The sequence below is a fragment of the Bufo bufo genome, chromosome 2, assembly GCF_905171765.1.
Source record: "Bufo bufo chromosome 2, aBufBuf1.1, whole genome shotgun sequence".
Taxonomy (NCBI): domain Eukaryota; kingdom Metazoa; phylum Chordata; class Amphibia; order Anura; family Bufonidae; genus Bufo; species Bufo bufo.
Genome location: NC_053390.1, coordinates 663,159,609 through 663,187,207, shown reverse-complemented (window position 1 = coordinate 663,187,207; position 27,599 = coordinate 663,159,609). Strand labels below are relative to the sequence as shown.

General features: G+C 43.2%; 1 protein-coding gene across 2 annotated transcripts in view; it reads right to left on the bottom strand.

The window, feature by feature from the left end:
- The window catches only part of GUCY1A1 (guanylate cyclase 1 soluble subunit alpha 1), a 109,715-nt gene extending 82,385 nt beyond the window's left edge, over positions 1-27,330 (bottom strand). For both annotated transcript variants that reach the window (XM_040418578.1, XM_040418579.1), the window contains exon 1: positions 26,896-27,330. In XM_040418578.1, coding sequence (XP_040274512.1) covers positions 26,896-27,150 — 255 coding nt within the window. In that variant the 5' untranslated portion in view covers positions 27,151-27,330. The remainder of the gene's footprint in view (positions 1-26,895) is intronic.
- Positions 27,331-27,599: the final 269 nt, after the last annotated feature.

Sequence of the window (27,599 nt, the reverse complement as noted above, 5' to 3'; positions counted from 1 at the left end):
GCCGAAATCTCACGATGCGCGAGCTAGCGCATGCGCAGTGTCGGCATCATGTTCATTCCCTGTGCTGGCATCAGCACAGGGAACGAACTACACATGCGCTAGCTCGCGCATCGCGAGATTTCGGCGCTCCAGCTCTGTGATGTCAGCCAGCAAGGAGGAGATTCGGAGGACGCGGGGCGGTGCTGGGCTCCTTTCCGCTTGACTCATCTCCGGACACAGGACTCATATCAGGTCATTTGCATATTGATCAAAAAGGTTTTTTAACACAATAAAAGAGCAGAGAGCTATGGGGACTGGGTATTGCAGATGAGCTAGTGGCCATCTAGCAGCCCATGTCCCCAGCTCTATGCACAAAATCCTGGTGACAGGTTCCCTTTAATCTCTTGGTCTCTAGTTTGGCTGCTTTTATTTGTTATTTACATATTCTATTTTTTTCCTTATAGTTTTTCAGTGCTTCCTCCCTACCCTCCTATTTTAGTGATTTAAATGCTTTCTTTTTGTAATTTATTGCTTTCTTTACAGTTCTATTTATCCACATTGGTTTTTTCTTGTTCCATAAACTTTTATTCCTATAAGGTATGTACCTCTCACAATTAGATTTTAGGATGCTTTTAAAAATATCCCATTTTGTGGCTGTATTTTTATTTTTGAGGACTTTGTCCCAGTTAATTAGGTCTATGGCCTCTCTTAGTTGGCTAAATTTAGCTTTTTTGAAGTTTGGTATTTTTGTTCCTCTCTGAAGAAACACTGTTTTGAATGATAATTGGAAGGTTATTACTTTATGGTCACAATTTCCCAGGTGTCCCCCAACCTGCACATCTGTTGTTCTGTCAGGTCTATTGGTTAATCCTAAGTCCAGTATGGCCGTCCCTCTAGTCGGGTCCTGAACCAGTTGGGAAAGGTAATTGTCTTTGGTTATTGCCAAGAACCTGTTTCCTTTATGAGATGTACAGGTTTCAGTTTCACAGTCTATATCTGGGTAGTTGAAGTCACCCATAATAACAACCTCATTATGATTTGCCGCCTTGTCTATCTCATTTAGTAGTAGATTTTATGTGGACTCTGGTATATTAGGTGGTTTATAATAAACTCCTATTAGTAATTTATTATTGTTTTTGCCTCCATGTATTTCTACCCACAGTAACTCCACATGTTCATGTCCCTCACTTTTATCTTTCCGGAGTGTGGGCTTTAGACAGGAATTTACATAAAGGCAGAACTCTCACCCTCTCCCGTTTTGGCGATCCTTTCTAAACAGACTGTAACCTTGTACATTAACCGCCCGGTCATAGCTATCATCCAGCCACGTCGCAGTTATTCCCACTATGTCATAGTCCTCCTCACACATCACTAATTCCAGTTCCCCAGTTTTATTAGTCAGGCTTCTGGCATTAGTATACATAAGAGGTTTATGTATATTTTGTACCCTACACTTTTCCTTCTGAACTGTTCTAGTCCCTCCGTCCATTCCTCCCCCAGTCCCATTACCTCTCCTCCGGTCTCTATCTGTACTATCTTCCCATCCTATAACGTAATTACCCCCCCCCCCCCCCCCCCCCCCCCGTCCCTAGTTTAAACACTCCTCCAACCTTCTAGCCATCTTCTTCCCCAACACAGCTGTGCCTTCTCCATTGAGGTGCAGCCCAGCCCTACGATAGAGCCTGTAGCCAACAGAGAAATCGGCCCAGTTCTCCAGGAACCCAACCCCCTCCTTCCTACACAGGTTCTTGAGCCACTTGTTAACCTCCCTAATCTCCCGCTGCCTTTCTTGTGTGGCTCGTGGTACCATTAGTATTTTGGAAAATACTACCTTTGAGGTCCTTGCCCTAAGCTTTTGACCTAAATCCCTAAAATCATTTTTAAGGACGCTCCACCTACCTCTAACTTTGTCATTGTCTGATTTCGAAGAGAAGTGAGCATGATGTGTCTTTTATTTGCTGCACTAAGTTTCCTTGGTCAACCACTGTGTCCTCAATGTGGTCAGGATTAATGGTGCCCTTATTGCTGACAAATACAGGCAGATACATATCCATCATCACAGAGTCTTCTGATTGACTCCAAATTTATTCTTCAGGAGGGAAAATGACCCAAAACGATACAAACAATGTCATTGCCAATTATCACAAACATGGACTTATAAAATAGCTATCTGGTGACATCAAAAGCAGGGCTTGTTTACTTGAACGAACACCTCTTCATGAAAATGTACTTCTTGGGCAGGAATAAGTGGAACTGTTAAGAAAATGGCTGCAACCAATGAATGGACTGGAGCCCGACTCCAGCTTTAAGGGCAACGTTTGGAGATCATAGTATCTTCTGATATCCAGTGCCAACTCTTGTATGGCAAGATAAAAGCAAATATGTATACAATGGCCCCACTTTGCTTCATACTCCATCCCTGTGACACAAATGGTGTCCATACTTTATATGGTCAGACAGCCCAGGGTCAAGGGAGGGACCCAGAGCTTTCTACAACTGCATATGTACTTATTACATAGAATAATGTGCACTGAAGTTAAAAAATAAAGCTATATCTAGTTGGATAAAAGAGATAAAAAGATTTTATTATTTTATTTTTTACAGTAAATATATTTACCATAATTAAATACCAATGCAACTGTAATAAACTGTGCAAGTGACTTTTAATATAATTTATGATGACAGGTGCAGATTAAGAAATTAATTCATTTATAAAAATGTTTATGTATTCCCTTATGTAAACTGTCACTTTAAAAACCCGTTAAACAAGAAGTAATATATTATGACAGGTAGATTTACATGATGCTATACAGCAGTGAAGATATTTTTGCATTTTCAGAATTTAAAAAGAAAGTGGAATAATGATATGTTCTTACAAACTACTGTATGAGACATACGTGTTATTTTGCAATACTTTTTTTAAATAATTTCTAACGATTATACATGTAACCAGGTGGCGTAACTACAACTGACCGGGCCCCACAGCAAATTTTTGAATGGGTCCCGTCTCGCCTCAGCAACTTCTTCGCAACCCCAACTCATGTGCAACCTCCACTTCTGTGGCTACTCAAGATTGAGCTCTCAGACGAGGCCCGGCAGCTGCTCCGTCCGTTTCCCACAGTGTTACTGTATATAATGTCATATTATAATGCAGTTGAGGGGGCCCTGACAAGCAAATCTTTTAGTCCTCCTTCTGAGGGGGCCCCTTGTTGGTCTGGGCCCTAAAGCAGCCGCTTCCCCTGCTTTCCCTAGAGCTACGCCCCAGCACATAACCCTTGCATGATTTAAGAGAAACCCACTTCTGGATTTCTGAGACGGACTCGCTACATGGGCACATATCTAACTGTAATATGCTTTTGGGTGATACTTAAAGGGAATCTGTCAGCAGTTTTGACCATTGTTAACTGTTAATGGCACTAATTAGTGGATGGAGAGGGCTGATCCAACTATTGTGATGCTTTTATCATGAAGAGTAGTGAGAACATGAACTTTTATTCTGTCAGATTCTACTCATGCAAGTGCACTGGAGGTGGAGCTTCATTGTAACGTGCACTGAGCTGCTTCACAGACCCTACATCTGCTCTGTGTGTCAGATATAGCATCCAATCAAGAGACCAATACAGGGAGTGCAGAATTATTAGGCAAGTTGTATTTTTGAGGATTAATTTTATTATTGAACAACAACCATGTTCTCAATGAACCCAAAAAACTCATTAATATCAAAGCTGAATATTTTTGGAAGTAGTTTTTAGTTTGCTTTTAGTTTTAGCTATTTTAGGGGGATATCTGTGTGTGCAGGTGACTATTACTGTGCATAATTATTAGGCAACTTAACAAAAAACAAATATATACCCATTTCAATTATTTATTTTTACCAGTGAAACCAATATAACATCTCAACATTCACAAATATACATTTCTGACATTCAAATACAAAACAAAAACAAATCAGTGACCAATATAGCCACCTTTCTTTGCAAGGACACTCAAAAGCCTGCCATCCATGGATTCTGTCAGTGTTTTGATCTGTTCACCATCAACATTGCGTGCAGCAGCAACCACAGCCTCCCAGACACTGTTCAGAGAGGTGTACTGTTTTCCCTCCTTGTAAATCTCACATTTGATGATGGACCACAGGTTCTCAATGGGGTTCAGATCAGGTGAACAAGGAGGCCATGTCATTAGATTTTCTTCTTTTATACCCTTTCTTGCCAGCCACGCTGTGGAGTACTTGGACGCGTGTGATGGAGCATTGTCCTGCATGAAAATCATGTTTTTCTTGAAGGATGCAGACTTCTTCCTGTACCACTGCTTGAAGAAGTTGTCTTCCAGAAACTGGCAGTAGGACTGGAAGTTGAGCTTGACTCCATCCTCAACCCGAAAAGGCCCCACAAGCTCATCTTTGATGATACCAGCCCAAACCAGTACTCCACCTCCACCTTGCTGGCGTCTAAGTCGGACTGGAGCTCTCTGCCCTTTACCAATCCAGCCACGGGCCCATCCATCTGGCCCATCAAGACTCACTCTCATTTCATCAGTCCATAAAACCTTAGAAAAATCAGTCTTGAGATATTTCTTGGCCCAGTCTTGACGTTTCAGCTTGTGTGTCTTGTTCAGTGGTGGTCGTCTTTCAGCCTTTCTTACCTTGGCCATGTCTCTGAGTATTGCACACCTTGTGCTTTTGGGCACTCCAGTGATGTTGCAGCTCTGAAATATGGCCAAACTGGTGGCAAGTGGCATCTTGGCAGCTGCACGCTTGACTTTTCTCAGTTCATGGGCAAATATTTTGCGCCTTGGTTTTTCCACACGCTTCTTGGGACCCTGTTGACTATTTTGAATGAAACACTTGATTGTTCGATGATCACGCTTCAGAAGCTTTGCAATTTTAAGAGTGCTGCATCCCTCTGCAAGATATCTCACTATTTTTGACTTTTCTGAGCCTGTCAAGTCCTTCTTTTGACCCATTTTGCCAAAGGAAAGGAAGTTGCCTAATAATTATGCACACCTAATATAGGGTGTTGATGTCATTAGACCACACCCCTTCTCATTACAGAGATGCACATCACCTAATATGCTTAATTGGTAGTAGGCTTTCGAGCCTATACAGCTTGGAGTAAGACAACATGCATAAAGAGGATGATGTGGTCAAAATACTCATTTGCCTAATAATTCTGCACGCAGTGTATAGCTGTCATTCAGAGCAGAGGCAATTGGTAGTAGGGTTGTTGCAGGTATCGAAATTTCGATACCCAATCGATACTTTTGTCCCCGTATCGATACGATACCGGGATTTCCATTTTTTTCGATACTGGCCTGCGCTTCTGCGCAGTCTAGTATCTCTCAACATGAGCGCGCTGCTGTCAGCGCGCTCATGTTCCCTCAGCAGCACAGGGGAGAAGGAAGCAATCTCTCCCTCCCCCCTGTGCTGCCACTGCCACCAATGGGGAGAGAGGAGCGGAGGGCGCACTGCGCCCCCAATGATAGCACTTACTATTATTCCTGGGCGCCGCTCCGTTCGCCCGCTGTGCGCCTGTGCCCCATTACAGTCTCCTGCAGTCCTGCTCCATATGCTAATTACTATCGGAGCAATGGGGAGGAGACAGCAGCTTCTCTAGTGGGCGTTCCTTCTCCCCTGGCTGTAGCGCTGTCCAATCGCAGCACAGGGAGAAGGGACGCCCACTAGAGAAGCTGCTGTCTCCTCCCCATTGCTCCGATAGTAATTAGCATATGGAGCAGGACTGCAGGAGACTGTAATGGGGCACAGGCGCATAGCGCCGCTCTGTGTAGCCTGCTGCTTAACAAAGTCCGAACCCATAGAAGGTCGTCTTTAACTTTTAATACAGGAGGCAGGTGCCGGCAGCAGAATCGCATAGCCGGCATCCTGCCTTTGACAGGGAGCTGTGATCAGCGGATCGCAGCTCCCTGTCATAGAGGTCGGGTGCCGGCTATTTGATTCTGTATTTGTATTAACAGGTCAGTTATCTTCATTGGTGGCGCAGTGCACCCCCCCCCCCAACACCCCAGTATAATAAACATTGGTGGCGCAGTGCCAATGAAGGTTAAAAATAAATAAAAATAAATTAACTCACCTCCTCTAATTGATCGTGTAGCTGCCGATCTCCTGTTCTTTCTTCAGGACCTGTCAAAGGACCTGTGGTGATGTCACTGAGCTCATCACATGGTCCATTACCATGGTGATGGACCATGTGATGAGCGCAGTGACATCACCACCGGTCCTTTTCCTCACAGATGAAGACAGAAGAGAAGCCGGGCTGCGCGAACATGTGGATTAAGGCGAATTAAATTAATTAATTAATTTTTTTAACCCCTCCAGCCCTATTTTACTTAGCATTCTGTTTTAAGAATGCTATTATTTTCCCTTATAACCATGTTATAACAGAAAATAATTACATCTACACAACCTTGAACCCAAACCTGAACTTCAAAACACATTGCACCCGCGCGATAAAAACTGAACAACGGAACGGAATCGTAGTCGAAACTGACTGCAATTGCGTACCTACCCGCGCGGGTTTGCCGCAATGCACCGGGACGCATCCGGAGCCAAAACGTGACGCCCGTCTGAAAGAGGCCTGCGGATCCATCTCACAAATGCATTGCAAGAACGGACCCGTCTCTCCGCTTGTCATGCGGACAGACGGATCCGTCTTGTATCTTTTTACACATTTTTACCGGTCTGCGCATGCACAGATCGGAAGGACAGATCCGGCATTCCGGTATTTTGAATGCCAGAACTAATACATTCCTATGGGAAAGTCTTCAGTTTTTTTCACCGGAGATAAAACCGTAGCATGCTGCGGTTTTATCTTTTGCCTGATTAGTCAAAAAGACTGAACTGAAGACATCCTGATGCATCCTGAACGGAATGCTCTCCATTCAGAATGCATGGGGATATGCCTGATCAGTTCTTTTCCGGTATAGAGCCCCTGTGACGGAACTCTATGCCAGAAAAGAAAAACGCTAGTGTGAAAGTACCCTAAAATATTAAATTTAAATCCCCCCTTTCCCAATTTTACATATAAAATATATAAACAATAAATAAATAAACATATTACATAGCGCTGCATCCGAAAAGTCCAAACTATTAAGTTATTAAAAAATATCTCCTATTCGGTGAGCGCCGTAACAGAAATAAATAAATAAAAACCATGCGATTAGCCATTTTTTAGTCACCTTGTCACCCCAAAAAATAGGATAGGACTGTTCTATTATGGGCCAAACGTTTCATAAAATGCGAAATGCACGCGGCTTTTTTTTTGGTATCGAAACAACCCTACGCCGATCTGATTCGGTTTCAATTTGGTGACTAAATATTTAATTTGGCTCCTAAATTTTTCAGTTCAGGAGCCAATGGCTACTAGGTATTTTTTTTAGTCTGGGGCACTGCCCCCTTTCCCAATTTTACATATAAAATATATAAACAATAAATAAATAAACATCGCCATAAAAATGCGGAATGCACGTGGCTTTTTTGTTTTATTTTTTTTCGCGTGGTATCGAATGGTATCGAGTATCGCAATACTATTTTATGGTATCGAAACCGAATCAAAATTTTTGGTATCGCAACAACTCTAATTGGTAGTGAAGCCGTTCAATGGAGAGAGCGCTTTACAGTGAAGTTCCACCTCTAGTGCACTTAAAGGCTATGTAAACCTTTAGGCTCAGTTCAGACCTGAGCGTTCTGAAAGGAGCGCTCTGTATGCGCGATTGTACGGGCGTTTACAATCGCGCATACAGAGACAAGCGTACACACAGTGTCGCGCGTTCCCGAAAGTCTATGTACGGGAACGCGCGACAAGCGCCCAAAAAAACGCTCCTGTACTTGTTTGAGCGTCGGGCGTTTTACAGCGCGATCGTACGCGCTGTAAAACGCCCAGGTGAGAACCATTCCCATAGGGAAGCATTGGTTTCTCCTTGTTGAGCGTTTTACAGCGCGTAGGAACGCGCTGTAAAACGCTCAGGTCTGAACTGAGCCTTAGAGGCAATTTTCTTTATGATTGCATGCTGCTCATGTTTGGTGGTTAAAAATCATTTTTTCAATTGGTTTTTATAAAAAATATTGAGCCGTTCTCTCACAATGGGTTAACTGTTTATCTAGCTATATGAATCGTACATTTTACTTTCACTTTGTGCCGGTCATCTAATAACCCTTTTCTCTAATTTACTAAGAGGTCATAAACACTGGAGCCACATTCTTATCATTAAGATAACAGCTGAGCTATAATGAGTGTTTATAATATTAGAGAGCAGAGATAAGGAGTCAGATTAGCTGGCTGACTGAGCAGAGAGAAAATTCAGATCCCTCTATTAGAGCATCTCAGCCCTGTAAAGTAAAAAGGGTTCCATATTTGTAATAAAGACCAATTTAAAAAATGGTCAATAAAGGTGAACATAGCCTTTGATGAGCACCTGTCAGCAGGTTCAAGCCTGTTAAACCAGGCACAGTGTCTTGTAGGGTTAATCCTGCTGAATAAAATGATACCTGTCTTGTGAAAACAGGTTACGGCGTTCCCGAGAAAAAATGACTTTTATTCTTTATGCAAATAAGGGCATTGGTGCACCTAAGGTAGAGGCCTAGCCTCTCGGAACACCTCAGCTACTCAGGTTTCCAGTGCTGGCCACACTCCGCAGTGCATTGAAGCCCTAATTTGCATAGAGTGGTGACATGTCCCTAAGTGGCATATGACCCAGCAGTGCTAGTTGGGGACATGTCACCAGTGAGGCCTTTGATTGATTGCAGCAGTAAACGTAAACTCATCTGACAGTTTATCTGTAGGGGACTGCAAGGAATAAGACTGAACCCTTGGTGCTGGAACAGAGCAGCAAGTGAGGGCCTTTTCTGTTCTGTACAGCGCTGTCCAGGGCATAGGGAAACTGGACAAACCTTTTAAACAGCATCTGTCAGCAGATTTGTACCTATGAAACTGGCATCCTGTTGCATGTGCATTTGGCAGCTGATGGCATCTGTGTTGGTCCTATGTTCATATGTGCCTGCATTGCTAAGAAAAATTATATATGCAAATGAGCCTCTAGGAGCAACGGTGGTGTTGCCATTACACCTAGAGGCGCTGCTTTCTTTGAAACTACCGCGCCCGCTGCATTTTGATTGAAAGGACCAGGCAGTAGAACATCATCACACCTGGCCCTGTCAACCTAAGCGGAGAGGATGTGGCAGTTGCAGAGAAATGAGAGCCTCATTGCTCCTAGAGGCAAATTTGCATATATTAAAACATAATTCTTTTTAGCGGGCATATATGAACATGGAACCAACATAGATGCCTTCAACTGCCAAGTGTACAAGCAACAGTTCAGCCATTTTTATAGGTACAAATCTGAGGCCCATTAAGGAGCAGAATCTGGCAGTTTAAAGTTTCATATTTACACTACTCCTGATAATAAAAAGTACACAAAAGTTATGTTTCTACTGCTCTCCCCAGTATTACCTAGTGCTGTCAGCAGTTTAGCATGTTCAAAACTGCTAACAGATTCTCTAGTGGCTTTCCCATAACCACCATTTATTCCTATGGATAGGTGATAAATGCATGATTGCTCGGGGTCTGACCACTAAGCCCCCACCACTCCATTTGTTTATATATACAACTGCTGAGTAACGTGCTAGGTTATCTTCCATAGTATTGAAAAGAGAGGTGGTTTTGCATGACACTACTGCTCCAGTGACACAGGTATACCTGCAGTCGGACCTCCACCAATCAACATTTATCACCTATCCGTTGCATAAGTCACAAAAGAAAATCCTCTAAATATATCTGTATTGTTTATATGTTAACATGTTTGTTTTATTTTAATGGTAAGGAATATAAGAATCCAAGAAATCTCTCTTAGGCCTCATGCACATGACCAAACGTTTGCATCTGCATTTTTTGCAAATGGGATACAGACCCATTCATTTCAATAGGGCCATAAAAGATGCAGATGGCACATCCTGTGCCGTCTGCATCCGTATGTCTGTTCCATGGCCTCGCCAAAAAAAAATAGAACATGTCCTATTCTTCAAAAATAAATGTTGGCATGCCCTCTGCCCAGAAATTTGTGGGCTGGAAAACAGATACGGTCGTGTGCACAAGCCCTAAGGTCTCTGGGTCTTGGTGTTCATGCAAATGATAGTTTTGTTGAACAAAGCCAAGAAACATTGCATCTTGGTGAGAATTTCTCGTAGATATATAGCACCTGACAGAGCACGCAGATATAGTAAGACTGGTGTTACATACACCAGTCTTAGTCTAAAGTCTGTTGGCATAAATATTCTGCCAATCCATGCACTGGAATTTGAAATCTATGCTAGCTATCAGCTGGAGTAGATTTCACCTATTATGCATGTTTCTGGCGCAAATTATAGTAAATACTGTGCAAGTTCATGTACTCCTCCCCCTAACTTCTTTCACTTTTCTCTTTCTCGCTAACCGGAAAAGTGTCAAGACAAACACAAAAAGTCTCAAATTAAGACACAAATATGGCATGAGCCATTATATGCAACCTTTTTTACGGAACAAAAGACTTTAATAATTCTGCCCCTCAGTGTCTCCACCGTCTTCTGCGCACATATCTGCATGTGTAAGAGGCCTTACTAAACCCAGTTTCTCTAGGTGTGTAATCCGTGGTGACAGTCCAAGCAAGAGAAATAAGGTGATATCCGTGTAAGGTAGAGATCTCTCCTTTGTTCAGTTGGATTCTAAACTACTGTTAGCCCCATAGTCAGGCCCGCTGTCACCAATCATAAAATTAAAGCACTGCTGAATTCAGTACTTGGAATTTATTCTATTAACATACAACCCCAATTCTGAAAAAGTCGGCCCAGTTCTCCATGAACCCAAACCCTTCCTTCCTGCACCAGCTTCTGAGCCACTTATTTAACTCCCTAAGCTCCTGTTGTCTCTCTGGTGACACTTGTGGCACTGGTAGTATTTCTGAAAACACTACCACTACACTACTAGAGGTACCAAACCCGAGTTTGGGAAATGGTTCTTTACAGTAGAAATCAATTTATAAACTTCGGCTCCTCAGAGCCGATACATTCTAATACAGTACGGAGCGCTCGCTACGTACAGGATTGAAACAAAGTTCTATGCGATTCGCTCATCCCTAGCAACCCCATATGCCAGGCCCCTCACACTGAATCTACTTACCTGGCTCCCCGCTTTCTGTGCCGCTTCTGGTCCCTGCACTGCCGCAGCTGGTTCTCCCTGTGGCGGGGGCGGAGTTCCGGCAGCGCACGGCGAGAGGTAGCCGGACTAAAAGTACTGCATGTCGTACTTTTAGTCCGGCTGCCTCTCGACGTGTGCTGCTGTGCTGCCGCCGGAACTCCGCCCCCGCTCCCATGTAAAGTCAATGGGGACGGAGCGGCAGTCCGGGGGCACACATGACCAAGCGGCAGGATGGATCCGACAGGCTGTTCACCCGCCGGAACAGCCTGCCGGACTCCCCTTCCGCTAATGTGGAAGTACCCTTATTTTTTAAATATAGATTTTGTAAGAATGGAATTAACTGTTAGGGCTTTGTTCACATCACCGTTCAGCCTTTCCGTTCTCCTGCTCCGCTCAGAGGAAGATCTTTGAAGCAGAGATAAAAGTCTTGCATGCGCTACTTTTGTCTCTGCTCCAAAATCATCTTCTGAGCGGAAACCTAACGGACCCCATTATTGTCTATGGGGTCCTTAGGATCCGTTGGGCTCAGTTATGTGCAGAATCCGTCCTTTCCGTTCTCCTGCTGCAATAACGGAGCAGGAGAACAGAAAGGATGAATGGTGATGTGAATGAAGCCTAATACAGAACATCATGGCACTAATAAATATGTGTTTTGCTTAATCTCTACAGTCAAGCATGTTGTTCAGGAGGGTAATGTGGCAAATATTAACATCATTACTTTCTTAACAAGAGAGGCAATGTAATTACCAAATTGCATAATCTGCTGTCTAGTGTTACACATCAGAAGGACAGAGAACCAAACAAGAGGTAGGTAATTAGTATTGTAGACAAGGAAGACAGCAAAGGAGGTCATTTCATATCTTTTTATATACAGATCTTTAATTGTTTTTCCATCAAAAGCTTTCAAAAAAAAGAAGAAGAGAAGGCAGAAGAAAATAAGAAAAACACGGTATATAGGAGTCACTTGGAACATATAGACAAATGTCCAATTATCACATAAACTCAACTACATACTGTAAATGAATCATAGCTTTAGATGAATGGATCTGCTGTTTTCCAGAAACTCCACCACCTCTGTCCATTGCTTGTCTTTGGTATTATAGCTCATTCCCAATAAGGAGAATGGCAGTGCAATAGCAGACACAACCCAAGGACGGGGGCACCACTGTTTCCAGATAGCAGAACCATCTTTTATACATCTGGACAATGCCCTTTCATTTTATAACTGTTTTGATTGTTTTGTATGTTATTTTAACTTGCTGTTTTATATTATGTAAGGAATGTAATATTTGTAAAACCCATTAAGGACATTGCCATTTTTCACCTTAAAGGGGTTGTCTCACTTCAGCAAATGGCACTTATCATGTAGAAAAAGTTAATACAAGGCACTTACTAATGTATTGTGATTGTCCATATTGCCTTACTAGCTGGATTCATTTTTCCATTGCATTATACACTGCTCGTTTCCATGGTTACGACCACCCTGTAATCCAGCAGCAGTGGTCGTGCTTGCACACTATAGGTCCTCACTGAGGACTGTCCTCACTGATGGCAGAGACCATGGGAGAGTGCATAGGCCAGCAATTTTTCCTATAGTGTGCAATCATGACCACCACTGAAGGATTGCAGGGTGGTCTGTAACCATGGAAACAAGCAGTGTATAATGCAATGGAAAAATTAATCCAGACAGCAAAGGAGGCAATATGAATAATAAAAATATATTAGTAAGTGGCTTGCATTAACCTACTGTACATAATAAATGCTATTTGCTGAAGTGAGACAAACCCTTTAAGGACCAGGCCACATTTTGGAAATCTGACATGTGTCACTTTATGTGGTAATAACTTTGGAACACTTACTTATCTAAGCCATTCTGAGATTGTTTTCTCGTGACACATTGTACTTCATGACAGTGGTAAATTTGACTCTATATAAATCACCTTTTTTTATAAAAAAATAAAAAAAATCCCAAATTTACAAAAAAATTGGAAAAAATGTTATTTCTCAGTTTTTTAAAAAGATAGTGATACCCCACAAAAAAGTTATGACTTTACATTTCCTATTTGTCTATTTTATGTTGGCACCATTTTTTAGATGTCATTTCATTTTTTTGGGATGTTAGAAGGCTTTTAATTGTAGAAGCAATTCTTAACATTTTTAAGAAAATTTCCAAAACCCACTTTTTAAGGACCAGTTCAGTTATGAAGTCACTTTGTGGGGCTTATATAATAGAAACCACCCATAAATGACACCATTTTAGAAACTACACCCCTCAAGTTATTTAAAACTGATTTTACAATATTTTCCCTGTAACATAGGAAGGGTTAACAGCAAACAAAACTCAATATCTATTACCCTGATTCTGCAGTTCACAGAAACACCCCATATGTGGTGGTAAACTTCTGTACAGGCGCACAGCAGGTCACAGAAGGAATGGAGCGCTGCATGGTTTTTGGAAGGCTGATTTTGCTGGACTGGTTTTTAGATACCATGTCCCGTTTGAAGCCCCCTGATACACCGTACAGTAGAAACAACCAACAAGTGAACCCATTTTGGAAAATATGGGATAAGGTAACAGTTTTATTGATACTATTTTTGATCACTTTATATTACATTTTTTGTGAGGCAAGGTTACCAAAAATGGCTGTTCTGGCACAGTTTTTATTTTTGGTTTTTTTACAATGTTCATTTGACAGGTTAGATCATGTGCTATTTTTATAGAGCAGGTTGTTACGGATGCGACCATATCAAATATGTCAACGTTTTTGTTTGTTTCAGTTTTACACAATAAAGCATTTTTGAAAACAAATCAAGCCATTTTTATTTATTTTTTTCTGCTGATCGTCTTGTGCAGGGTCTCGTTTTTACAGGAAGAGTTGACATTTTTATTGGTACCAATTTTGGGTACATAAGATTTTTTGATAATTTAATATTAACTTTATGGGACAAGTTGACCAAAAAATTGGTTGTTTTGGGGGTAGATCATGTGATATTTTTATAGAGAAGGTCGTTACGGACATGACAATACCTAATACCTAAATTTTTTCTGTTTATTTCAGTTTTAAATGAAACAATAAAATATTTTGGTGTCTCCATTTTCTGAAAGCCATATTTTTGGGTGATTGTCTTAGGTAGGGTCTTATTTTTTGCGAGATGAGGTGATGGTTTGATTGGTACTATTTTGGGGTACATATGACTTTTTTCATCACTTTTTATACCATTTTTGGGAAGTGACATGGACAAACATGAACTGGTTATAGATCAGGTCGGTACTGACGCAGCGATACCAAACATGTGTAGTGTATTCTATTTTATTTTCTTTTTTAACCCGTTAGAAATGTGCAAATATAGGAAAAAGTTTGACATTTGTTTTATTTTTGTTTACACTTAAATTTTTTTCAAGATCCAGTGGGTCTGATGCCTCTACAATACACTGCAGTACACTGTAGTGTATTGCAGTGTATTGTGAGTCACACTAAGCCTGATCAGGCTCCTGCCTCTGGAAGGACCTATCAGGCTTAGATACCATGGCAAGCCTGGATGCCTGTGAAGGCCTACGGTTGCCATGGTAACCAGCAGGATGCTGCCGTTTTACAGACTAGGGCAACGTTAAAGCCCGTCCATTAGTGCCGGTTAAGTTACCTATGCTGCCTAGCAGAGGCCCGGTACGTCACCGGATCTGCAGAAAAAGCCCTTACCCTGCGCGATTTAGCGCAGGACACGGGAGAGCATCAGATCAGCTCTGAACCTGGACAACCCCTTTAAAAGAGGCCTGTAATCAGTTTTGAGGTCAACATGGCTTGCATAACATGATTCCCACTGGTCCCCTGATCTTTTTTTTTTTACAATCCATCCCCCATTGCTCCAAAGTTATGACCACCAATACCTTTTGGCACTCTATGTGCTAACAGAGAGCCAGGGTCTATGGGGGCAAAATCAGGCTGTGGGAAATCCAGTTCTTGCTCCTCTGCTTCAAATGCCATTGAATACTGGAACTTGGTTTTCCCACAGTCTGGTTTTGCAATATTAGTTACACCTCGTGATATCACACTGTGCTTCTGTATCGCTGTCCTATATCATATGTCCACGGAACAGAGAGCGGTCTATGTCCCTTTGGACCTTGGCGCTCCATTAGCATAGATAGCTCCAAAAGTTATTGGGGGCCGTAAATATAGAACAAGGGGACAGACTGTACAAACAAACACTGCAATGATCAGGGGGCCAGTGGGAATCATGGTATGTAAGCCATGCTGATTTTAAAACTGATTACAGGGCTTTTTTAAAGGAAGTGTCAATGGGACCTTGTGGTGCCTCAAGTTCCCAGAGTGCAGATTTAAAGCATGCTCTGCATGAAAATTCAGATACCTATCATGTCTGCCTAGAAAGCACCAAGTAGTTGGGGATGTCATTACTTCCAACACATGCCCATAACGTGGTGTCTCGTGTCCATAACAGCCTCCCTCTATCAATTCAAATTCACATGAAGGGAACTGCATGACTTCGGGAAGTGTCCTGATGAGACAACCCTTTAGCAGAGAATGTCACTAGAATGTGGATCGTATCACTTTAATAATAACATAAAGACGTGTACTAAGAACGTGTATGAGATTTTAATGACTCATCCTCAGATCAGCTGTTTGAAGAGACCATAGCTCCAATGTGCACTGCGGTGTCTTCCTAGGCCAGTGGCGTTAGGTTCATTGGTCACATGTCCATAACCAGTGGTGGCGAACCTATGGCATGTGTGCCAGAGGTAACACTCAGAGCCCCCTCTGTGGGCACCCGCACCCTGGAAAAAGTCTATGGCGTACCAATATGCCTTAAACTTTTCCTGCCATTCATCAGTGCAAGGCGCACTATGAACAGCGCAGGCAGCACATTGAGTGCGGGAAGGTGGTTATATCTAAATGATAAAGTACATGGAAGATATACTATATTGGACTGTGGTATTCAGGGTAACTTGCCATGCTGGCACTTTGTGATAAATAAGTGAGGTTTGTTTTTGCAGTTTGGGCACTCGGTCTGTAAAAGGTTCGCCATCACTGCCCTAGACGCAGCTCAGTCCTATTCAGGATGGCACTGAGTTGTGATACCAAACATAGATGTGATACCAAAATGCAGCGGTCTCCTCAAACAGCTCACCCTGTAATCCATCAGTGGTGGTCATGCTTGCACACTACAGGAAGAAGCACCAGCCTATGTGCACTCCCACTGTCCCGGCCACTAGAGAGGCTGATGCTTTTTCCAATAGTGAGCAAGCATGACCACCACTGATGGATTACAGGGTGGTCGTAACCATGGAAATGAGCAGTGTACAATGTGATAGAAAAATTAACCAAGCCGGCAAAGGAGGCAATATGGACAATCACAATACATTAGTAAGTGCCTTGTATTCAAGTTCTCTACCATTTGCTGAAGTGAGAGTACTCCTGTAACATCTATTTGAGCACACCAATAACGGGGTGTCAGTCAGAGTTACTCTGCCCACTGCATTTACATGCTGACAGTAAGCAGCTATATCTGAATACATAGCTTAGGCTACTTTCACACTAGCGTTTCTATTTTCCGGTATGGAGATCCGTCATAGGGTCTCAATACCGGAAAAAACGCTGTTTTGTCCCCATTCATCGTCAAGGGGGACAAAACTGAACAGAACGGAATGCTCCAAAATGCATTTCGTTCCGTTTGGTTGCGTTCCCAGACCGGAGAGCAAAAGGCAGCATGCTGCATTATTCTTTCCTTCATGGGATGTAGAGCAAATCAGATCCGGCATGAGCCCCAATGCAAGTCAATGGGGACGGATCCGTTTTCTCTGACACAATAGAAAACGGATCCATCTCCTATTGACTTTCAATGGAGTTCACGACGGATCCGTCCTTGCAATATTAAAGATAATACAACAGGATACGTTCATAAAGGATGCAGATGGTTGTATTATCAGTAACGGAAGCGTTTTTGCTGAACCCTGCCGGATCCAGTAAATACGCTAGTGTGAAAGTACCCTTAGACATTAAGCTGACGTTTCTCCCAAAACTACATTTCCATCTGAACATCTCATTGCCTGCTGCCTGACGACCAGAGGAGAGAAGACCATGAGAAAAGGTATTCTAGATTGTCTGAAAGCAAGAGAGCAGAGGTAAAGGATGGCAAGGTTCACCATAGATGTCCAGTATCTAAAGCTCTTCATTCATCTGTCAAACTGATCAGATATATAGTCCAGCAAGGAATGAACCTGTGACTGTGCAAAGTAACTGTAGGACAGAAACCTGATCCTGTGTTACTACTCACCAGAATTGCCAACCGCCCGTAGATTTACAGACAGTCCGCAAAAATAGGGTATTTTTTTCTGTCGTCCGTGAATTACCTCACGTATTCACGGCGCATGCGGATTTGTTGCTGCCTCTTCCAGCCCAGCCTTTAGCCTGAGTTACTTCCTGGTGCAGCTCTATCCCGACACAGGCGGCGTACCGCGTGATGACATCATCTCACACCGCCTGCGCCAGGATAAGTAACTTTGGCTGCAGGCTGGCCTGGAAGAGATGTGTACCCTACATCATGGAGACACGTCAGAGAGCAGGAATCAGGTAAGTATTTCTTTTTTTCTCCTCTTTTTTTCAGCATAGATATACAGACCAAGGGGGCCATATAGGGAACTATTAACACTACTGGGGCCACTACAGGCATCATATAAACTACTGGGGGTACTATAGGGGAACATTTATACTGCTGCGGGCACTATAGGGGGCCAGTTATTCTACTGGGAGCACCATAGGGGGCCAGTTATACTACTGGGGGCACTATAGGGGGCCATTTGAAATATTGAGGAAAAAATAGGGGACCATTTAAACTACTAGGGCACTATAGGTGAGCGTTTAAACTACTGGGGGCTCTGTGAGGGGCATATAAGTTACTAGGTGCATTACAATTGCTGTGTGCTCTATGGGAGTATTATAATTATCGGAAGCACCCTTTCTGGGAACACTATAGGGTCTTTATCAATACAGGTATAATACTGTGACTGTGCAGTGTATCTATAGGAAAGTGACACCACCCTGTTACTACACACATCGGTTAAACAATGTTACCTTTATTTTTCAGTGCAGATAAAAGCCAGTTACAGTCCAGTCTACGCGTTTCGGATCAGAGACAGTAGCGATCCTTGCTCATGACTGTAACTGGCTTTCTGGGGGAGAAGAACAGAACTGGATCGCACATCCACAATGCTATGCTTTGATCTAACTCGCTTCTCGGCGCTATATTAAAGTGTACAGCCCCCCATACTGCATGCTGTACAAGAGGCATTAGTGTACATTTTGATCAAAAGGCATAAGCCCACTCACCACGCCAAGGTCGCCTCTTTGAGTGGGACCTACTCTGACAAAAAGGCGCAGCGACAATGCGGTGACAAAGCGGCACTGCCCTAGTAGGCGGTGGGACCTTGGCGTGGTGAGTGGGCTTATGCCTTTTTATCAAAATGCACACTAATGCCTCTTGTACAGCATGCAGTATGGGGGGCTGTACACTTTAATATAGCGCCGAGAAGCGAGTTAGATCAAAGCATAGCATTGTGGATGTGCGATCCAGTTCTGTTCTTCTCCCCCAGATAACTACCGTATATACTCGAGTATAAGACGAGTTTTTTGGCACATATTTTTGTGCTCAAAAAGCCCCCTCGTCTTATACTCGAGTCTAGGTCTGTCTTAGCTCCGGTAATAGCAGGCAGTGCGGGGGGTGGCGCTCACTCACTGACGTCACGCGCCTGCGCCGCCTAGTGGGAGCAGGCGCGTGACGTCAGTAAGTGAGCGCCGCCCCCCGCACTGCCTGCTATTACCGGGAGCTAAGACAAAGTACTGGTAAGATATCCAAATAATCAGAGTAAAGAGCTCAGCAATGAGCGATGATTAAAGTAGTTACTGATTACGGTAGTTTATAAATATACTGCTGTGAGCGTCGGGGAGGGGGATCTGTGGATGGCACTGTAGGGGGATCTGTGGATGGCAGTGCCATCCACAGATCCCCCTACAGTGCCATCCACAGATCCCCCCTCCCCTAAACAGTGCTATCATGGCACTGTTTAGGGGAGGGGGATCTGTGGATGGCACTGTTTAGGGGGATCTGTGGATGGCACTGTTTAGGGGGGATCTGTGGATGGCACTGTTTAGGGGGAGATCTGTGGATGGCACTGTTTAGGGGGGAGATCTGTGGATGGCTCCCTGTATTTAATGCAGAGTGTGTATGTATATAATGCACACACTCTGCATTAAATACAGGGAGTCAGAGTCAGACTCCCATCAATCTGAGTCACCCTCTTGCAGATGTGTGTATATAATGTAGAGTGTGTGCATTATATACACATACACTCTGCATTATAGCTGCATTTCCCACCCTAGTCTTATACTCGAGTCAATCATTTTTCCCATTTTTTTGGGGTAAAATTAGGGGCCTCGGCTTATACTCGAGTATATACGGTATTTGAATCTTTATTCTTTATTACTGGTATCAGCACTCCTCCCATTCGGCACAGGTGGTTTTAATCACAGAAGTCTGCACATAAGTGGTCATTGACCTGTAGCTCCTGATAGCATGGACATGTTGTGTTAGACAACTGTTCACATGGTGCAGTACTGCGTGGTGGCCTTTGTTTTTGTGGTGCTGTGCTGGTGGGTTGGTGGGACCCAGTGCCATGGGTGGCATTGTCAGACAGCAGAGGTGCTGTTTGACTCCTGGGTCCCGCCGCCTACTAGGGCAGTGCCGCCTCGTCACCGCATTGTCGCTGCGCCTTTTTGTCAGAGTAGGTCCCACTCAAAGAGGCGACCTTGGCGTGGTGAGTGGGCTTATGCCTTTTGATCAAAACATGCACTAATGCCTCTTGTACAGCATGCAGTATGGGGGGCTGTACACTTTAATATAGCGCTGAGAAGCGAGTTAGATCAAAGCATAGCATTGTGGATGTGCGATCCAGTTCTGTTCTTCTCTCCCATGTAACTGGCTTTTATCTGCACTGAAAAATAAAGGTAACATTTTTTAACCGAGCTGGACCTTTTTCTCTTCAATTTAAGTAATGCTGTGGTTCTCGGCGTGGTCCGTGCTTGGTGTGACGGGGTATGAGCACACCTTTACTTCCTCTCTGCTTACCTGTTACTACACACAGAACACGCTGTATATGGTATATATACTGTGACTGTGCAGTGTATCTATAGGAAAGTAACACAACCCTGTTACTACACACAACACACGCTGTATATCTTATATATACTGTGACTGTGCAGTGTATCTATAGGAAAGTGACACAACTCTGTTACTACACACAACACACGCTGTATATCTTATATATACTGTGACTGTGCAGTGTATCTATAGGAAAGTGACACCACCCTGTTACTATACACACAACACGTTGTATATGGTATATATACTGTGACTGTGCAGTGTATCTATAGGAAAGTGACACAACTCTGTTACTACACACACAACACGTTGTATATGGTATATATACTGTGACTGTGCAGTGTATCTATAGGAAAGTGACACCACCCTGTTAATACACACAACACGTTGTATATGGTATATACTGTTCAGTGTATCTATAGGAAAGTGACACCACCTTGTTACTACACACAGCACGTTGTATATGGTATATACTGTGACTGTGCAGTGTATCTATAGTAAAGTGACACCACCCTGTTACTACACACAACGCGTTGTATATGGTATATATACTGTGACTGTGCAGTGTATCTATAGTAAAGTGACACCACCCTGTTACTACACACAACGCGTTGTATATGGTATATACTGTGACTGTGCAGTGTATCTATAGGAAAGTGACACCACCCTGTTACTATACACAACACGTTGTATATGGTATATATACTGCGACTGTGCAGTGTATCTATAAGAAAGTGACACAACCCTGTTACTACACACAACGCGTTGTATATGGTATATACTGCGACTGTTCAGTGTATCTATAGGAAAGTGACACCACCCTGTTACTACACACAACACGCTGTATATGGTATATATACTGCGACTGTTCAGTGTATCTATAGGAAAGTGACACCACCCTGTTACTACACACAACACGCTGTATATGGTATATATACTGTGACTGTGCAGTGTATCTATAGGAAAGTGACACCACCCTGTTACTACACACAGCACGTTGTATATGGTATATATACTGTGACTGTGCAGTGTATCTATAGGAAAGTGACACAACCCTGTTACTACACACAACGCGTTGTATATGGTATATATACTGCAACTGTTCAGTGTATCTATAGGAAAGTGACACCACCCTGTTACTACACACAACACGCTGTATATGGTATATATACTGTGACTGTGCAGTGTATCTATAGGAAAGTGACACCACCCTGTTACTACACACAACACGTTGTATATGGTATATATACTGTGACTGTGCAGTGTATCTATAGGAAAGTGACACCACCCTGTTAATACACACAACACGTTGTATATGGTATATACTGTGCAGAGTATCTATAGGAAAGTGACACCACCCTGTTACTACACACACAACACGTTGTATATGGTATATATACTGTGACTGTGCAGTGTATCTATAGGAAAGTGACACCACCCTGTTACTACACACAACGCGTTGTATATGGTATATATACTGTGACTGTGCAGTGTATCTATAGGAAAGTGACACCACCCTGTTACTACACACAACACGTTGTATATGGTATATATACTGTGACTGTGCAGTGTATCTATAGGAAAGTGACACCACCCTGTTACTACACACAACACGTTGTATATGGTATATACTGTGCAGAGTATCTATAGGAAAGTGACACCACCCTGTTACTACACACAGCACGTTGTATATGGTATATATACTGTGACTGTGCAGTGCATCTATAGGAAAGTGACACCACCTTGTTACTACACACAGCACGTTGTATATGGTATATATACTGTGACTGTGCAGTGTATCTATAGTAAAGTGACACCACCCTGTTACTACACACAACGCGTTGTATATGGTATATACTGTGACTGTGCAGTGTATCTATAGGAAAGTGACACCACCCTGTTACTATACACAACACGTTGTATATGGTATATATACTGCGACTGTGCAGTGTATCTATAAGAAAGTGACACAACCCTGTTACTACACACAACGCGTTGTATATGGTATATACTGCGACTGTTCAGTGTATCTATAGGAAAGTGACACCACCCTGTTACTACACACAACACGCTGTATATGGTATATATACTGCGACTGTTCAGTGTATCTATAGGAAAGTGACACCACCCTGTTACTACACACAACACGCTGTATATGGTATATATACTGTGACTGTGCAGTGTATCTATAGGAAAGTGACACCACCCTGTTACTACACACAGCACGTTGTATATGGTATATATACTGTGACTGTGCAGTGTATCTATAGGAAAGTGACACAACCCTGTTACTACACACAACGCGTTGTATATGGTATATATACTGCGACTGTTCAGTGTATCTATAGGAAAGTGACACCACCCTGTTACTACACACAACACGCTGTATATGGTATATATACTGCGACTGTTCAGTGTATCTATAGGAAAGTGACACCACCCTGTTACTACACACAACACGCTGTATATGGTATATATACTGTGACTGTGCAGTGTATCTATAGGAAAGTGACACCACCCTGTTACTACACACAGCACGTTGTATATGGTATATACTGTGACTGTGCAGTGTATCTATAGGAAAGTGACACCACCCTGTTACTATACACAACACGTTGTATATGGTATATATACTGTGACTGTGCAGTGTATCTATAGGAAAGTGACACAACCCTGTTAATACACACAGCACGTTGTATATGGTATATATACTGTGACTGTGCAGTGTATCTATAGGAAAGTGACACCACCCTGTTACTACACACAACACGTTGTATATGGTATATACTGTGACTGTGCAGTGTATCTATAGGAAAGTGACACCACCCTGTTACTACACACAACGCGTTGTATATGGTATATATACTGCGACTGTGCAGTGTATCTATAGGAAAGTGACACCACCCTGTTACTACACACAACACGTTGTATATGGTATATATACTGCGACTGTGCAGTGTATCTATAAGAAAGTAACACAACCCTGTTACTATACACAACACGTTGTATATGGTATATACTGTGACTGTGCAGTGTATCTATAGGAAAGTGACACCACCCTGTTACTATACACAACACGTTGTATATGGTATATATACTGCGACTGTTCAGTGTATCTATAGGAAAGTGACACCACCCTGTTACTACACACAACATGTTGTATATGGTATATATACTGCGACTGTTCAGTGTATCTATAGGAAAGTGACACCACCCTGTTACTACACACAACGCGTTGTATATGGTATATATACTGCGACTGTTCAGTGTATCTATAGGAAAGTGACACCACCCTGTTACTACACACAACACGCTGTATATGGTATATATACTGTGACTGTGCAGTGTATCTATAGGAAAGTGACACCACCCTGTTACTACACACAGCACGTTGTATATGGTATATATACTGTGACTGTGCAGTGTATCTATAGGAAAGTGACACAACCCTGTTAATACACACAGCACGTTGTATATGGTATATATACTGTGACTGTGCAGTGTATCTATAGTAAAGTGACACCACCCTGTTACTACACACAACGCGTTGTATATGGTATATATACTGTGACTGTGCAGTGTATCTATAGGAAAGTGACACCACCCTGTTACTACACACAACACGTTGTATATGGTATATATACTGCGACTGTTCAGTGTATCTATAGGAAAGTGACACCACCCTGTTACTACACACAACACGCTGTATATGGTATATATACTGCGACTGTTCAGTGTATCTATAGGAAAGTGACACCACCCTGTTACTACACACAACACGCTGTATATGGTATATATACTGTGACTGTGCAGTGTATCTATAGGAAAGTGACACCACCCTGTTACTACACACAGCACGTTGTATATGGTATATATACTGTGACTGTGCAGTGTATCTATAGGAAAGTGACACAACCCTGTTAATACACACAGCACGTTGTATATGGTATATATACTGTGACTGTGCAGTGTATCTATAGTAAAGTGACACCACCCTGTTACTACACACAACGCGTTGTATATGGTATATATACTGTGACTGTGCAGTGTATCTATAGGAAAGTGACACCACCCTGTTACTACACACAACACGTTGTATATGGTATATACTGTGACTGTGCAGTGTATCTATAGGAAAGTGACACCACCCTGTTACTATACACAACATGTTGTATATGGTATATATACTGTGACTGTGCAGTGTATCTATAGGAAAGTGACACCACCCTGTTACTACACACAACGCGTTGTATATGGTATATATACTGCGACTGTGCAGTGTATCTATAGGAAAGTGACACCACCCTGTTACTACACACAACACGTTGTATATGGTATATATACTGTGACTGTTCAGTGTATCTATAGGAAAGTGACACCACCCTGTTACTACACACAACGCGTTGTATATGGTATATACTGTGACTGTGCAGTGTATCTATAGGAAAGTGACACCACCCTGTTACTACACACAGCACGTTGTATATGGTGTATATATACTGCGACTGTGCAGTGTATCTATAGGAAAGTGACACAACTCTGTTACTACACACAACGCGTTGTATATGGTATATATACTGTGACTGTGCAGTGTATCTATAGGAAAGTGACACCACCTTGTTACTACACACAACACGTTGTATATGGTATATATACTGCGACTGTTCAGTGTATCTATAGTAAAGTGACACCACCCTGTTACTACACACAACGCGTTGTATATGGTATATACTGTGACTGTGCAGTGTATCTATAGGAAAGTGACACCACCCTGTTACTACACACAACACGTTGTATATGGTATATATACTGTGACTGTGCAGTGTATCTATAGGAAAGTGACACCACCCTGTTAATACACACAGCACGTTGTATATGGTATATATACTGCGACTGTGCAGTGTATCTATAGGAAAGTGACACCACCCTGTTACTACACACAGCACGTTGTACGGTATGTTGTATATTCCCAATGTTCTGTCACAGCAGTGATATCAGCTCAGATATCGGAATTACAGGTGGTTTGGTATTTGCTCTTTATAATATCAGAGTCTTCACTAAACGTCCACTTTCAGTCCTTCATTTATCTGCAAAATTATTAAAAATCAAACAAAAATAAAAACTATTTTCCGGTACTTTCTTATTTATCTTATCCACAACTGGAAAAGTTGGACGACGAGCATTATAGCTGCCATCTTAGCCTCTTCCAGGGGTTGATGCCCATCTTTTGCATTGAGTTATCAAACAATATAGGATGAGGGGCGTATAACAGATTGAACATTCAGAAATATGATGAAGTATGGTATAGCGCCCCCCTCCCCTAATAATGGCAATGGCAGCCACATTGCTTTGTATCGCACCCTATATACCAAAAACAATCGCTGAATACAATTCTTTTCATAATTTGATAGATTGGCTCATATTTACTGGTGACTGTTCTCTTTTTTGCTCATTATTTTGCAGCTTGAATGGGTTTACCTATAGCAAAGTGCCAGCCTCCACGTCCTCTCATCACTAGCGCATGAAATGCCAACCTTTATCAGAAGCTGCCAATCTTCAGACCCGGACTACTCCTTCCCCCGACGACTGCACGGCAGTGTGTAATGTATGTCACAGCCGACAGGAAAAACATACGGAAAAATCCCTGGGTGTATGGTGGAGAAACAAAGTGTAACCCAGGTAGAGAAGATAGAGCTGAGCTGGCATTAGACGCCAGCACATACCGTACCTGGCATGGAGAAGAGAAATAAACAGCCTACGTTTCCATGCTGCGTGTCGCACCGTAAAAATGCTAATGACATGACTGCGGGGCTGCAGAATAACGTCAAATACCACGTATGCCAACAGCAGTGCGTCACTAGTTGCGTCAGTCCTGGCACTGCTGCGGGCGCAACAATGTAACAAATCTCCGTGTGTTTACAGTACAAATATCCAATGTAAAGACGACATATAAATAAACAGGAGCGGTGCCCATGGTTGGTCACACCCTGCCCATCCACAGACATGATGCCCAGCTGGATGGCAGGCAGATCATGTACGTGGGATGTGCCAGTTCTTTATTTTACTTACTTCTATGGCGCTTATCACAATAGTGCGATTATTACTACGAGGGCGCCGTATAAACCGCACCCCTTCCTAATAGTCAAGGCGCAATACGGTAGACGATTATTTCACGGTCCCATTTTTTAACGCAGAGTGGCACCATAAGGAAGGACACAGGACTACTGTATATTACTATTTGCTTAGTGCCCTGCCCTACTGGCAGTGCCAGGGAAGATGCCATGGTTAGGTAGCCCCACACAGCAAGAGGCTGTTCTGACACCTGACCAAAAAAAATGTCCTTCCCTGTGCTACCTGTGACATGTTCAGGTACCGGAAAGTGAGCAAAGAGCCGTGCGACGTTTTAGTGGTACACCACAAGCACACCTGATCTGTCACCTGAATCACAGACAGGGCACCCAGGGGCGACACAATTCTCCAAGTCGCGCCATTCCTTCAGACTCAAAGCAACTTCCAGAGGACAATTTGTGGACGCGTCCTCCCCCCCACAGTGTGCGCCTTTTACCTCAGGGAACATCAACTTGCGGAGGCTCTCGGCTAAAGTGTGCAGATAGACCCTGGTGCGGCTGCTCTTCCTCTGCGGCGGCTCCTCCTGCGGTCTCCGCTGCCGGACAGTGGTGTCCGTGCAGATAGGTGGCGGTCCGGCGGCCGCGGCACTGGCGGGCACCTCGTCGTCCTCCGAGCCCTGGCTAGTCTGTGTCAGCTTAGAGAAGGGACATTCTCCAGACAGCTTCAGCTCCTTGAGCTTGGTGCAGAACATGCTGGCGGCTGCGGTGCCGCACCTCCCCGGGCTTCAGGCGCTCTTCTCCTCTGGAGGAACCGCAGGACTAGCGGGAGCCGGACCCCATGACAGGCTCAGGAAGGGTTTCATATGAACGGCTGCTGGATGTGGCGGGGAGGAGAGGACTGGGAGAGGAGGAGGCACCGGGGAGGCTGCAGCAGCCACACACCACCCTCTGCACTTTCTGTGGGGGACTGGCTGGTGTCACCAGACACAGGCTGGATAGCTGCCACCACAGGCTGTGGGGCTCACACCTTCCTGACACAGCCGGACTCTCTCTTATTACATGGCTGCTGCTGTAGGTCAGAGTCTGGGAAAGCTGGGTCCTAATTCTCATAGGGGCTCATCATGCACACAAACCTATTTCCATTTTTTTTTTTGCGGCCCGTATGCAGAACCATTCTCTTCAATGCGGCTGTGTGCATTCC